We start from the raw sequence: 14,986 nt of genomic DNA, 5'->3' as shown, positions 1-14,986 counted from the left end.
CGGAAAAACTTCATCTGTTAAGCTCAAAAGCCTCATTTAAGTTAAAAGCCATCGTAGGAATTCTAATCTTCTGAATTTGTTAAGAATTTTTATGACCACTGATTGGTCACAACCTGACTGCGACCCCCAAAATATAAATACGACTAAATTAAAACTTAACAGACAAAGTGTTACAAAATACCTGGTGCCAGATAGTTCAGAATTAGCAGTAAAAAAAATTTATTGTTTCAATTTTTCCGAAAAGAAATACTATTATAAATATACGGATTTCAAGAATTCAATGTGCCTAAATACGCCCCATCTGGAAGCACAAGTAGAACACAGGAAGCACACTGACACACAAGGAAATCACACTGGACCATTTACATTTACCGTGTTGTTGCCCCCCTTAAGCGATGGAAGTCAAAAACCATCTGACAACCGTCTCGCAGCTATTTTCTTAATACACACGAGGAATCCTTTTTTTTTAATTACTTTTGTAAAATTTTACTAATCCAATAAACATTAAATCACTGCTGTCATATTACTACGTTTAGCAAACATTAATAATTTCCTTTTAAAATCCATTTTCTGAGGAGATTAAATGCAGATTTAAGTCTTCCCATTTTATAAATAAACTAGAAGCCTTTTAAAATGTTTTGGATATGGCAACCTCGTCTGTTTATTAAAAAAAAAAACTATTAAAAACTGTAATGTTCATCAGACTTCAGGGGATCAAGGACATAAAGAGGGGCTACGCGGAGTCATTTTATCACCTTTTAATGCTGTCAGTTTTGACGGTACATCTACTTTGTGTGGCACAAATCACTTTTGTATCACACTATTAAAAAATATCATTGATAGAATGCACCGAAAGATAGTTGTATATTTGTGATAGCTTATTTTGGTTTTTATAGCGCATTTGAATTCTGGGACTTTACCTCCAAGCTAAAAATTGACAGGCAAATCATTATTAGATGAGATGAACGAAATTAAAGTATTAATATATAATTTTGTAAACACTTATTGGAGTACCATAAATACAAATAAGGTTTAGGAATAAAGATCAAAACAAAAGAAATGAGTGAAGTAACTTATCTAGTATTGTGCAAAAGTGTTGTTTTTGCTAATCGTAGCCTAGTTATTAATGAATGACTTTTTTAAAAATTTTGGCTTTTAATTCTGCTATGTGTTCTTTCTATCTGTTGTTATTGTTTAGCTGGGTTTTCCTCATTGCTTGGTTTTTAATTAGGTAAAAGCCAAAAAAAAATTGGCTTTTAATTCTGTTATGTTTTCTTTCTATCTGTTGTTATTTTTTAGCTGGGTTTTCCTCGTTGTTTGGTTTTTAAGTTTTTAGTACTTCTAATTTCGGTTAAAAAAAATAGTTTCTGTTTGAATCTGTTCGTTTTTACCTGTTTCCTTTAAATTTATACAAATAATCAATTATTGGCACCACATTGAGCAATACATTTATCAACGAACCACTGTAAGACATTTTGGTCCATCAGCAGGGAAGCTCCTTGGCGACTTTCTAAACAGCAGGGGAAAAGCAAGATTTATATGCACTAAAAAAAAAAAAAAAAAATGGGGGAGTGGCCAAAAAAAAGTTTAATGAAAAAATATAATTAAGAAATACATAAGAATACATGAAAAAAAAATTAGAATTACTTTTCTTTAATCTTTTGTGTGGCCTTTTTTCATTGTGGCCATAACCATGTATTCATTGTGGACAAAGAAATTCTTGAAAGAGTTCAACGAAGAGCAACCAAAATGGTCGAAGGCTTCAAACAAATGCCATACAGAGAGCCTTTACGTCACTTGAAGCTTCACACTTTTGTATATCGTAGGAAACGTGACATGATATTGACCCACAAAATTATTTCCAAAAATGTTCTCCCTTGTCTCCTTACCCCCCAGAACGTTCTTTGACAAGAGGGCATTCCAAGAAAATCTTCAAGAAACGCTCCTTATTCCGAGAAATAAGCCGTTTTTTCAGCCAACGAGTAACAAACTTGTGGAATCAACTCTCTAAAGATACAGTGGCTGCTGATTCAACAGGTGCATTCAAGAAAAATCTTGACAAATAAAGGCTACAGCAAGAGTTCCTATACAACTGGGAAGCTGCTGAGTTATCAACCAAAATTTAACAAACAACCCACAGAAGTCATAATGGAGCATTACAAGGATGAAAATCCTTAAATTCGCTCCGATCTGCGATTTAAGGTAATTTAATGTAATCCTACTAGAGTGCCAACGGAATTCCTAGGATAGAACTACCTACCGGAAAAAAATGAAGAGATTTATAAGCAATAGTAAGTCGCTGCGTAAACAACAATATTTTCGATGTGTCACTTTGAGGTCACTTCTGTAAGTGGAATAAAAGTCACAAACGAGTGAACCTATGGGAATAAAAGTGTTCTTATGGAATTTTTACCTCTCTCAAATTTCCATGTAATAGTAGTAACTAGCTTGTTGAAGGACTCGTGCTGCTCCCCCTAGAACAACTAATTCCCCTTCTTAATGTGACTTAATGAACTTCTAGTAACAATTACAATGAGGCTATGTATGAGAGACTTTGAGATAACTCCCTCAATAGTAATGATCTTGAGCACCTATATTGGTCAGGGCCATGCCCAATTATTCAACATCAAATGCCCCAATCAACGACCATGATCTTTTGTTTAAAAGAGCTTAGGCTATATTCCTTAGTTTCCTTCCAATATCAACCCCCTCCTCAAAAAAAGAAATGAATTATATTTGTAAATGCAATTTTCGGACTTGAATTTCACACATGAATTTTTGCAATTTCTATAATTCTTTTTAACCAAGGCTCATTGATCATACATAAAATTCTGAAAGAAATTCTTCTTAAAAAAGATATCATTGTAACTGTATCTCCATGACTTACATTTTGTATTGGATTGTTAGAAACAATTAGCATTCTTTCAATATTAGAGAGGAATATTTGTTTTGATTTTTAACCTAATACCATAGGGAATTCCTTGTTTTTTAGAAATACTGGTTGAAGTCCTTATAAGAAATATATTGATTTTCCGAATTTCAATCTGTTTTTTTTTTCTTTTGCTAATGAAATTAGTCTAGTAACCGATTGCCAAAATATTTGACTCACGTGTTTAAGTAAAAAGACACATGATCAGACGCAATGGAACACAATTAAAGACAATAAGGTATATTTAATCTCACCCAGTTTCTTACATTATTAACGCAGAAAAAGCTTAAGTAGGTCTCACGGAAAACGTTTTAGCGGATAAGAGCTATTACAGAGTGCAGACTATTTTTTGCATGTTAGGGAGATATATACGAAAATTTTAAAGGGAAGTACACTTTCTTTGGTTAAAGTTCCATGCTTGAAAATATTCAAGGCTAATATTTAGCAAATCAGAGTTGTCGCTGATAGATTTTAGATAACTAAGATGAAATTTTATGTTACGTTAGAACGATTTAGGCGCAATCATATAAAAGATCCTACTCTAAAGGAGTCCCGAGACGGTCAATCATTTTGATCAAAAGCGTCCGTCAATCGATTGACGTGTGCTTCAATCAAGCTTCAATCGACCCTTCAATCTTGAGCAAAGTTTAATACAAACTCAGGACCGGATTTTTAGTTTCAGTTCAGGGCCGGCTAGTGAAGCGTCAACCGTATGGGAAATGCACTCTAATACTGACTGATCTGGCTTTCCTTGCATGTACTTTGGTTGCGCTCAAGTGAAAAGAAAGTAGGAAACGTCTTTGGTCCAAGGAGTGGTACAAGATGAGAAATCGCTTCACTCATGATCATTTACTGAACGCTCTGCGCGATACGGATCATCTACTGACGCCTCAGACTTCTTTTTCTGCTTGATCGCCTTGAGCTTCCGGTTGAAATTTGTTCTTACAACATTAATTTTCTTTTGTAATTTGGAAAATGTATACCTTCCTCAATATCCTATCAAATGCCGCATTTTTCTTATTTTGGTTATAATAGGTCTTACTTTTAAATTCCATAACTCAGGATGATCCCGGGATAAATCTATTAATAAACAGATAAACTCGCGTTCCACATTTTTGCTTACTTCCGATATGTCTTCCATTGTTGTTGGCGCGTGAATGACGCAATACTTGATCAAAACTAGCCTAGATGGTCAATCACCCTAGTCAACCGCTTGGTTCATTCGATCTTTTTATCAATCACCGTCAACACTTGACTCAAGTGTCAAACACGTTCCTAGACGGTCAATCATGCTTGAATCAATCGATTGATGGAAGCTTTTGATCAAAATGATTGACCGTCTCAGGCCTCCTTAATATACATTTACTTGAGTTAATTGAGAGTTTTAGAGTTTATATTTATATTTATATTATATTTATATTATATTATATATATATTATATTATAAATATAATATTATATTTATATTATATTTATATTTCATTATTTAAGCCTACCTGTTGCGGCCCCTGCTCCTTATTGTTTGACAAATGTTCCTTTTCTCCTAGATATGTATATTAGCTACCTATAAGGTAATTTTATTTGCGCTTTAAATTCTCTCACAGAGACTACCCTCCAATGGCAGTTGAAAGGTCCTAATTTTGTAAGAAAAAAAAGTATTAGCCTTGTATGAATAGCCTGTGTGAGTCAACATACGGGCTAGCTGAGCTCTTACTAATTCTTAATTTATGGATAGTGCAAAATTGGCAATGGAGATTCATTGGGTTGATTGGCTAGACTGAATAGTCATTCACGGTACGATTGCATATGCCATCTCATTAACCCAGGCCACAGAGATTGACCTTGATTGAGGTATTCCAAGAACGTGTTTGTTCTAGTCGTTTGTTCTTTTACCAACTCATTGCTGGGGGTGGGGGGGGGGCTACTGAAGAAGTAGGGCTTCAGCTAGTTTGTTTCAGAACTCAAATAAAGGTATTGATTTTGCATTTGGGTTTCAAGAATTTTCAAATCTGCAGTATTCAAGACAGCTATCATATCAATAATACGAATCTTTTCAAAAATTGTTCCATCAATGTCATCGTCTGCGCCTCTGACTTGTTTCTTTAACACCTTATCTTTAAGAAGCATTTTCTTTAAGGAAACATTTTCGATGCGATTGCTTTGTAAGACATCAACTTCAAGGAATCCATCAGTCGTTAGGGTCTCAATCAAGGTAAGTGACGAGAAAAAACTGTCAAAATAAACCTGAAAATCCATCATCTATGGGACGGTGGCCGGCGTTTACCCCCCCCCCCCGGTGTTACCCCCCCCCCCTCCCTCCGGAAACTACCCCTCCGTGGACTATACCCCCCAGGAAGATACCCCCGTAAAATACACCCCTCCCGCAGAAATATCCTCGGTAAAGATCCCCCATGGAAAATGAGGCTTTCCAAATTTAAGAATTTTATTTGAGTTTTGTTCTGTAGGAGGAAGGATTTTTGGTACTTCTGTAATATACGCCAATCACTCACCCCCCCCCCCCCATCCCCAGAAAACACCCCCCACGTGGAAAATAAGGCTTTCCAAATTTGAGAATTTTATTTGAGCTTTGTTTTTTTTCTGTAGGGGGAGGGATTTTTGGTACTTGTGTATTATACGCCATTCACTCAAGTTTACGCTGTGTAAAACTGGAGAACAAACCGATTTCTTCCTTAATTACTTTCAGCTTAACGCAAGGCAAGACAAAGACAAATAACTGAATATATGGGAAATATATAATTTGGGCTATATATTTGCAGATAATTGGGGGGGGGGGTAAGGTATTTGGACAGTTTGAAGTCAGAAAACAATTCTTACTTCATAACATACAAAATTATTGTACATAAAAAATGTTGTATGCACACCCGCTTTACTTTACTCCCCCCCCCCTAATGTGCAAACATATAGCTCAAATTTATTTCTAAAGTAACGAAGAAACTAACGAAGAAACTGGTTTTTCCTCGAGCTTTACACAGAGCAAACTTGGACAAGTGGTGTATAATACACAAGTACCTGCATTTTTCATGGAGAGAGAGCCGGATTTTCAGACATCAAACTGTCCAAATACTTTACCCTAATACTTTACCCCCCCCCTTCTTATGTGCAAATATATAGCCCAAATTATATATTTCACATCTATTCTGTTACTTGTCTTTGTCTTGCGTAAAGCTGAAAGAAACTAACAAAAAAATAATTTCTTCTTGAGTCTTACACAGCGTAAACCTGAGTAAGTGGCGCATAATGCACAAGTACCAAAATTCCTTCCCCCTAAGGAAAATAAAAAAAGCAAAACTCAAATGAAATTATCAAATTTGAAAAGCCTTATTTTCCACGGGGGGGAGGGGGTATTTACCGGAAGGCACTTTCCACGGGGGTATTTTCCGCGGGGAGGGGGATATATTCAGCATGGGGTGGAAGTTACTTACTGGGGGTATTTTCCCCGGGTGGGGGGATTTTCCGGGCGGGTATTTTCCAGGGGGCAATTTCCGCGGGGTTATTTTCCACTGGGGGGGGGTACTTTCCGGGGGATTTTCCGCGGATTTTTTCCTCGGGGGGGGGGCATTTTCCAAGGGGTTTCTTTCCGGGGGATTTATTTTCTGCGGGGAGGGGGGTATTTTTCACGGGGGTATTTTCCGGGGAGTGGTATTTTCCACGGGGGGAGGGGGTATTTTCAAAGGCGGGTTGGGTATTTTCCAGGGGTATGGGCTATTTTACGGGGAGTGGTATTTTCCATTGGGAGAGGGGGGGTATTTTCCACGGCGGGTTGGGTATTTTCCGCAGGTTTTTTTCCGTGGGGGGGGGTGTTTTCCGCGGGTGGTTATTTTCCGGAAGGGTATTTTTTTTTGGGGGGGGGTATTTTCATGGGAAGAAACACCAGGAGGGTGAACAGCTAGAACCCTCTGGGACATGCCTAAGATGAAGAATCACAGCTCCTCCAAAACTTCATCTTTTCCTAGTTTTTTTTTATCAATTGGTATAATGCTTCTTGATACAGTTAGTGGTTGAACATATATCCAGATGATCTATTGAGCACAAAGTTCTTGAGCCCCAGGGCCGTAGGTGGGACTCGATGTATTATTTCATTTATGTCTTTTCTTGGAACGGAATAATCTCTTCATCCACAGACAAATTTTGTTCGGGGTCCAAACTCTGACTATGTCGTTGAACAACTTTAATACTTTGTTTTTGGTTTTCACTGCACATTCTCTTCAATCTCGTCTTTCTCGCTGGTGAAATGTAGGCTGTTGCGTAACTTTTGCCCTCTGTCACGGGATATAGTCTGGGAAATGAGAGGAACCAAATACTTCCTATTTCAGTAAAATCTCGTCTGCATTAACCCCTATCCCATCAAGATAAAGATGCCCGTTATGCGCCTTGTTTCTTCGGCAAGATTATTGTCTTTGCTGATGAGACTCTTGTTGGAATTTGCTTGACGAAATTATTTAGTTTTCTCAGCAGCAAGATCAAAAATAGATATTGTCAAATACTTGTCAAAGTACATAAGGGGAGTCAGTCCATCTTGTTATGGGTTTTCATTGACATAAGCAAACGTTACGTCACCTGCTTCAATTCCATGGTGACCCCATCTGTATTATTTTATCTTTACATTGCCTTCTTTTGTCTTTTTCTTTTTATTCAGGGTCTCAGAGAAACTATTAGATCCTTGAGAGGGATTAAACTTCTCAGTATTTTCTTTTGAAAAGATATCACGGAGCCTTCAGAAGTAGCTGTCGCGTTCATGATAGACAGCCCAGAAACAGTGTAACTTGCGTCCTCTTCATTGCTGTCATCTCGTAAATCTCTAAAAGCCCTAGCTCCCCTTTCGAAAACTGGGTATGCGTAGTCCTATGGAGGCCGAAAAGCCTTTTGTAATAAGTTACCTGAAGGGTCTCCAGCTGTTCTGCCGCTTCCATCCTCCACAATTCCCCACCATAATGAATAACTGGCATAATCTTCGTTAAAAATATTCTCTTATGCATTGCTAGACTTTTAATACCCATAACTGTACCATTCCTAAAAACCGTCGATATAGCCGCTCTCTCCCTTTTTACTGACTCTTTAATGTGGGCACACCAACTACCATTATTTTGAAATACAAAACCTAAATATTTTGAATTTTCAACTATCTTTATTTCGTCTCCATTAAACATAAACTTACCATTACATTCTTCATCCTTTCTTTTACCAAAAATAACTATTTCTGTCTTCTTAACATTAAGTTGGAGCTTCTTCAGATCTAAGTAATCTGCAACAAGATCTAAAAAATTCTGTAATTCATGGGTAGACTTAGCTACAAGTACGCAATCATCAGCGAAAAGCAAAACTGAAAATAATTTTGAACCAAGACCCACTGTCGGAGCCCACCTTCTTTCCAAAAGCTGAACTAAATCATTTATAAAAATAGAAAACAAACGGGGGGAAAGAGCACTACATTGTTTTACCCTTTTACGGTTTCTATATACTCTAGAAAAACCCTGATCTTTTACCTTTACTACCGCCTTCGTTTCGCAATACATGCTAGGAACTAACCTCTCAAAAATACTAGGTAAACCTATACTTCTCAGAGTATCTACCAAAAGCACCATCTCAACATTATCAAAAGCTTTTCTTAGGTCTAAAAAAGCTGCATATAGACGGCTATTCCCGCTTCCATACTTATTGACTAAAGCTCTAAGCACAAATGCCCTATCTGCTGTACAATAATCTTTCCTAAATCCTCCTTGCTCTTCATTTATAATTTTATTTTTATCTAACCACCTATCTAGCCTCCTATCTAAAATTTTTTCTAACACTTTACAAAAAATCTGAACTTTGAACTATTTTTAACAAAATACCCATCTCAAAAATTTTTATATATGATAAGTTTATATGATATAAGTTTATAAGAGGGGGGAGGAGGTTAGTTGCTCTCCGATCTCTTTTGAATCTTAAAAAATGATCAAGAACTTTGAATTTCCAATAAAATAAGCCCTCCCCGAAGTTTATACGAGCATCCCTTCCATAAGAACTATATATGCCCTCAGAGCATTACTTACAACACTTGCCCCCGGAGCCTGGGGGGTTGCGTCAACACCAGGATTTTTCTTATCTGACTTGTGACTTATCTTTAATGAAATGGATATTTTTAAAATTGTGCGTGTTTTACACAATTGTGTAAAATTGTTGGGAAAAAAGGGTGTGTGTGGGAGGGGGGATAGTCACCCTCGGATATCTTTTGACTCTTAAAAAGTGAGCTAGAGCTTTCAATTTTCAATCAAATGAGCCATCTCTGAAGTTTATACGCCTATACCCCACGCCCTGAGGGTTGTGTGGACACCGGAGATTTGTTATCTAATTTTTGAACAATTTTTAAAAACCCTGGTTATTTCAAAATTTGTAGCGGATGGTTTGGGGAAAATAGGGTGGGGGGGCTAATTGTTCTTAAATCTCTTGACTCTTAAAAAGTGAACTAGAACTATCAATTTCCAATCAAATGAGCTCTCTCTGAAGTTTATACGAGCATCCCTTTCATAAGAACCATACAGGGCATAACTTAGAATGCCTTCCCCCAGGTCCTTTGGGGTTGTATTGACACCAGAGTTTTTATTGTCTGACTTTTGAACTATTGTTATAAAATTTCTATCTCAACATTTTCATCAGATGGGTTTGGAAAAAGAAGGCGTAGGGGGGCTAGTCACCCTCGGATCTGTTCTGACTATTAAAAAGTGAACTCGAAATTTCAATTTTCAATCAAATGAACCCTTCTCTGAAGCTTATACGAGCATCCCTTTCATGAGAACCATATATAACCAATGGTATAACTTACAACGCCTGCCCCTGAGCCCTGGGGGGTTGTGTCGACACCTGAGTTTTGGTTATCTGACTTTTGAACAATTTTTAGCTTAAAGGCTATTTCCAAATTTTTATCGGATGTATTTGGGGAGAAAAGGCGTGGGGGCGGCTATTTGCCCTCGAATCTCTTTTGACTCTCAAAATATGAACTAGAACTTTCAGTTTCCGATCAAAATTTTCAGAATTCAAAATTTTAAGAATTTTCAACTACGTTGAACAAAATGGCTATCTCAAAATTTTGATTGAATGTGTTTGGGGAAAAGTTGGTTGTGAGAGGGGGGTTAGTTACCCTCCAATTACTTTCGACTATTAAAAAGGGCACTAGCCCTTTGAATTTCCGATCGAATGAATCCTGTTTGAAGTTTCTACAATAAAACTTTCTATAAAAACCGGAAATGCCCCCAGGGCATAACTTTCAACCCTTGTCCTGAGGGCTCTGGGATGTACTCCTCAAAAACATAATTTCTATCTGCAAATAAACTACGTAGAACAAAATGGCTATCTCAAAATCTTGATTGGATGTGTTTGGGGAAATGGTGGGCTTGGAAGGGGTTCAGTGGCCTTCCAAACACTTTTGATCCTTAAAAAGGGCACTACAACTCTCGATTTCCTATTGATTGAGCCCCCTTTGAAGTTTATACGACGAACCCTTCTAAATGAAGTGCCTATGGGAAAAAATAATAAACCTTGGAGCCGTATGGCCTTTACTATAGGCAACGCTCTAGCGTTGCCTCTCATTGATTCAAAATGTTTTAGCGGACTTCCCCTTAATCTAGCTCATTCGCATTGTTCTTTGACTTTATCGTCAAATATTTCTGTTAATTCCTCAAAAATTTTCAGTTTTTCGATGAATTTATCGATATCCGACATTGCCGCTTATTCTGGTATAATTTTGGCAATTTCAAGCACCGTTGAAAGGGACATCATTATGTCCTCTGGTAAAGTCATTTTTGTTTTAATCAACAATTTTTTTTTAGTCTTATCGACCCAGTTTGACCGCATGCCACCAGTTGTAGTAAAGTAGGTATATGTTGGGTGTTATTCTGCCCTTTGTACGGGGTATAATTATGGTCCTAAGCTGATTAAAACTCGGGTAGTGTGTCCTCAAATTCGGCCCTATTGATTACCTAGAGCATACCTACTGGGAGCTAACAAGAAGTTTAAATAACATTGTTGAGAGGATGCTTATAATATTTTAGTTTCATTGATGTAACACACGATACAAGGTTGGGATATATAAATAAGCCAAGGGGACTAATTGTCCCAGAGAATCAATAATTATAAGAATGCTTTGGTCAGGTACAATACAATAAGATACTTCGACACTTATTATCTTCCAAGGTATTCCCAAAAAAAACTACAGAGGTCAGTCCGAAAAATAGATTAGTACGACTCAAAACGAGCAGAAATTAATCTGAGTAGGTTTCTAAACCCTATGCTTTCTAAAAGTCAGAATATAATTTGACCTTTACTGAAAAAAATAATTTTAATTTTTTCACTTTTATAACTTTAAGAAATCAAAAATTAATTCAGATTTCAAGGAATAAACATCAGCATTTTTATATTAACTGACAGTTTTGCTTTTCAGTTTTCAGTTTTGCTTTTCGCTGATGATTGCGTACTTGTAGGTAAGTCTACCCATGAATTACAGAATTTGTTAGATCTTGTTGCAGATTACTTAGATCTGAAGAAGCTCCAACTTAATGTTAAGAAGACAGAAATAGTTATTTTTGGTAAAAGAAAGGATGAAGAATGTAATGGTAAGTATATATTTAATGGAGACGAAATAAAGATAGTTGAAAATTCAAAATATTTAGGTTTTGTATTTCAAAATAATGGTAGTTGGTGTGCCCACATTAAAGAGTCAGTAAAAAGGGAGAGAGCGGCTATATCGACGGTTTTTAGGAATGGTACAGTTATGGGTATTAAAAGTCTAGCAATGCATAAGAGAATATTTTTAACGAAGATTATGCCAGTTATTCATTATGCTGGGGAATTATGGGGGATGGAAGCGGCAGAACAGCTGGAGACCCTTCAGGTAACTTATTACAAAAGGCTTTTCGGCCGCCATAGGACTACGCATACCCAGTTTTCGAAAGGGGAGCTAGGGCTTTTTTCGCTCCGTAAACATAGGCTGGTTCAGGTAGTTAGATTTTGGATGAAGTTAGTGCAGGTACCACGAGCTAAACTTATTAGAGAGGCCTATGAAGAGCTACTTGCTTCAGGGCGCAAGAGGTCGTGGCCGTTTAGGGTTAAATCCTTATTAGACCGATTAGGATTGTCATATATATGGAACGATGGTAGAGGTGCCGCCATTAGTCAGATTGATATAAAAGGAATAGTTAAACAAAGATTAGAAGATCAGGAGATACAGACATTGAGGAATGAAATTGAGAGATCCGAGACATTAAGCGTTTATAAGGATGTTAAAAAGGTGTTTGGCCAGGAGATTTACTTTAAATTTAATTTGCCAAGTAAGTATTTGTCATATTGGTTGCAGCTGCGGGCCAACTGTTTGCCTTTAAGATGGAGGAGTAAAGTATTTGAGAGAGGTAAGGGGTTCCCGGCCTCTAGGTACACGTGTCCTATTTGTAATATTGAAGAGGAAATTCTGAACAATTTTCTGTGCCTATGCCAGGGGCTTACTGATTTAAGGGAGAGTATTTTGGGGAAAAGTAAAATTTTCACTTCGGGGCATGTTGTCTCAGACGGTACCTAGCCTCATGGGTAGATTATATAGATTTGTTGATCAGGCACTAAAGATAAAAAAGGAACTATTGTGAAGAAGATTTGTTATGGTTTGGAATAAAAATGCTGAAGGGAGTTTTACTTTTACTTTCCTGTTATATTTGATGTATAGTGTGTATGGCCCTGTAAAAAGGCTTTTAAATACACGATTATTATTATTATTATTATTATTATTATTATTATTATTATTATTATTATTATTATTATTATTATGTGTGTGATATTGTGTGTAATTATGTGAGTTAGTTTTATAGTATTATGTGTGCTTTTGTGTTGCAATTGTTATGTTATTGTATTTTTATTTGCTATGGGCTATGCTTAGTTATTGTTATATATTTTATTATCATGTGTTTTGTCTTTATATGCAACTGTGTTTGTTTTTGCCATGGCCCAAAGAGGCTTTTGTTTTGCAATAAATATCTATCTATCAATCTATTTATCTATCTATCTAAACAAATTACTTATAGTCTAAATGGCATTCATTAAGTTAAAGAAAATGTAATATGTTGTGTTAAAGTTAAATCTGTGGTTGCTAAAAATAGTTATGTATGATTTGTCAAAGGCATTCCTAACCCCGGAAGATAAATATTAAATTCACCACGGTATCCAAGTAAATTAATTATTAATGAAAATTGAATTTAAACTCAAATTAATCAAATGAGATAACTCTAGATATAATATGAATGCTTAATCCATTGTTGGTATTAATAAAAGAGAAGATAGATATTAGAAAGGGTGTGAAAAAAGCAATTTACCGTCATCAAGACGAAAAGAATAAAAAGAAAAAAGAGGAGGAAAGAGAAGAGATAGAAAAGAAAGAGGAGGAAAGAGAAGAGAAGAAAAAAAAGAAGAGAATAACAAGGATAAATTCTAAAATTGATGTTCTTGGAAGATCAGACAGGGCATAACATAAGGCCATAAATATAACCCTAAAGAAACCAATTGAGATTGTATGCAAAGAATGACCCATCAATAATGGCAGAATAAGAAGCATGTTCAAAGTACTTGATATTTGTTGTTTTAAAGGTAAAATATATAGAGTTTTTAACAACTCTTGCTTAAAAGGAGAGTACTGTGGTCAACTTTCCAATTAAGCAGAAATAATTTAATATGAAATAAAATATTTATAACGCAAAATATAAATTGCTAAGTTTTAAAATACCACTTTTTACTAGGATAAGAGAAAACATCCTTTATGTGAGGCTTGAAAAGAAAATTGATAAATAACCACTTTCATGGCTAAGTACCGCAGCTGGCCAGATTTGATGTGGTTGATTTTTTTCTATAAAAGATTAAAATTTTGTGACTATGGATCGTACTAATCTTTTTGTCGGGCTGACCTCTGTCCGTTTATTTTTGGGAATATCTTGGAATATAGCAAGTGTTTAAGAATCTTAATATATTGTACCTTATCATAGTATTCTTATAATTGTTGATTCCCTGGGAAAACTCGTCCCCGTGACTTATATATAGCCAGACCTTGTATCGTGTCTTGTGTCAATAAAGGTACTATATTATACAAATAACGACGAAGACCACACTGCCTTTCCATCATAAACAAATAAGTAGAACAACAGGGAAATTTTTATACAAGACAGAGGAACGCAACTTTAAATGAATATTTCGACCCTATATCCAAGGGCCGTCCTCAGCGAAACAGACGAAGAGAATAAAAACACTATAAAAGAAACTTACATTAAAATTCAATCATTAAAACTGTTTAAAAAATGTTTTAAAACAGCCCTAATATCGTTACTTCAATGAAGTTCAACCAGGACTGGTACTCCAAACGAAATCGACAGAGAACAATTCAATCAGATGGAAATAAAATATTTACTGACAAGCAACTAAAGCTAGTCTCGCATTCTTGGAAGCCAGCCGAGAAGGTCTGTTCGTAATTGGTTGAGTGGGGTTATTTACTGTTTTTTTAATATAATTAGTCAAATTATTTTTAATTAAATTCGTGTATAGGGTATTAAGCGAAAATTTCCCCAAATCTCTATTTAAAGAAATATTACTATTTATTTTGATTTTAGTTTCAATTGCCTCTCGAACAACCTGTTTTATACCTAAATCATTGCTAATAAGGCAAGTTTCTTCAAAAAGCATTTTATGACTAGGGTTATCATATATGTGACTGCTTAAAGCAGAATCAAAGGAAATATTTGTATTATTAGAATTTAAAGCTTTAGTTATGTCATCTTTGTGTTGTTGCAGGCGTTTTTATAAATTTTTATGGGTTCTACCAAAATAAAAATGGCCACAGTCACATGGTATTTTATAAACCCCTCTCTGGCGAGTAACTGGGTTTATATCTTTACCAGAATTTAAGAAATTAATGATTTTAAAATTATTTGTAAATACGACATAAAAATTATTTTGTGTGGAAACCTTTTTTTTACATGTAGTGAAATTTGGAGTATGCGGAAAGTAAATTTCAATATAAGGCTTGGAAGGAACT

At 35.8% G+C, this 14,986-nt stretch overlaps 1 protein-coding gene across 1 annotated transcript in view; it reads left to right on the top strand.

Annotated features, from left to right (window-relative positions):
- Window positions 1-14,986, top strand: part of LOC148944899 (uncharacterized) — a 65,712-nt gene that overhangs the window by 1,123 nt on the left and 49,603 nt on the right. Inside the window, exons 2-3 of the mRNA XM_089098890.1 lie at window positions 5,066-5,140; window positions 11,366-12,211. Coding sequence (XP_088955016.1) covers window positions 5,066-5,140; window positions 11,366-12,211 — 921 coding nt within the window. The remainder of the gene's footprint in view (window positions 1-5,065; window positions 5,141-11,365; window positions 12,212-14,986) is intronic.

This window comes from Artemia sp. Qi Xiang Cuo, chromosome 13 (assembly GCF_049724085.1).
Source record: "Artemia sp. Qi Xiang Cuo chromosome 13, ASM4972408v1, whole genome shotgun sequence".
In the NCBI taxonomy this organism is placed as follows: domain Eukaryota; kingdom Metazoa; phylum Arthropoda; class Branchiopoda; order Anostraca; family Artemiidae; genus Artemia; species Artemia sp. Qi Xiang Cuo.
The sequence above is the reverse complement of the archived record's forward strand: the minus strand, read 5'-3'. Positions and strand labels throughout refer to the sequence as shown.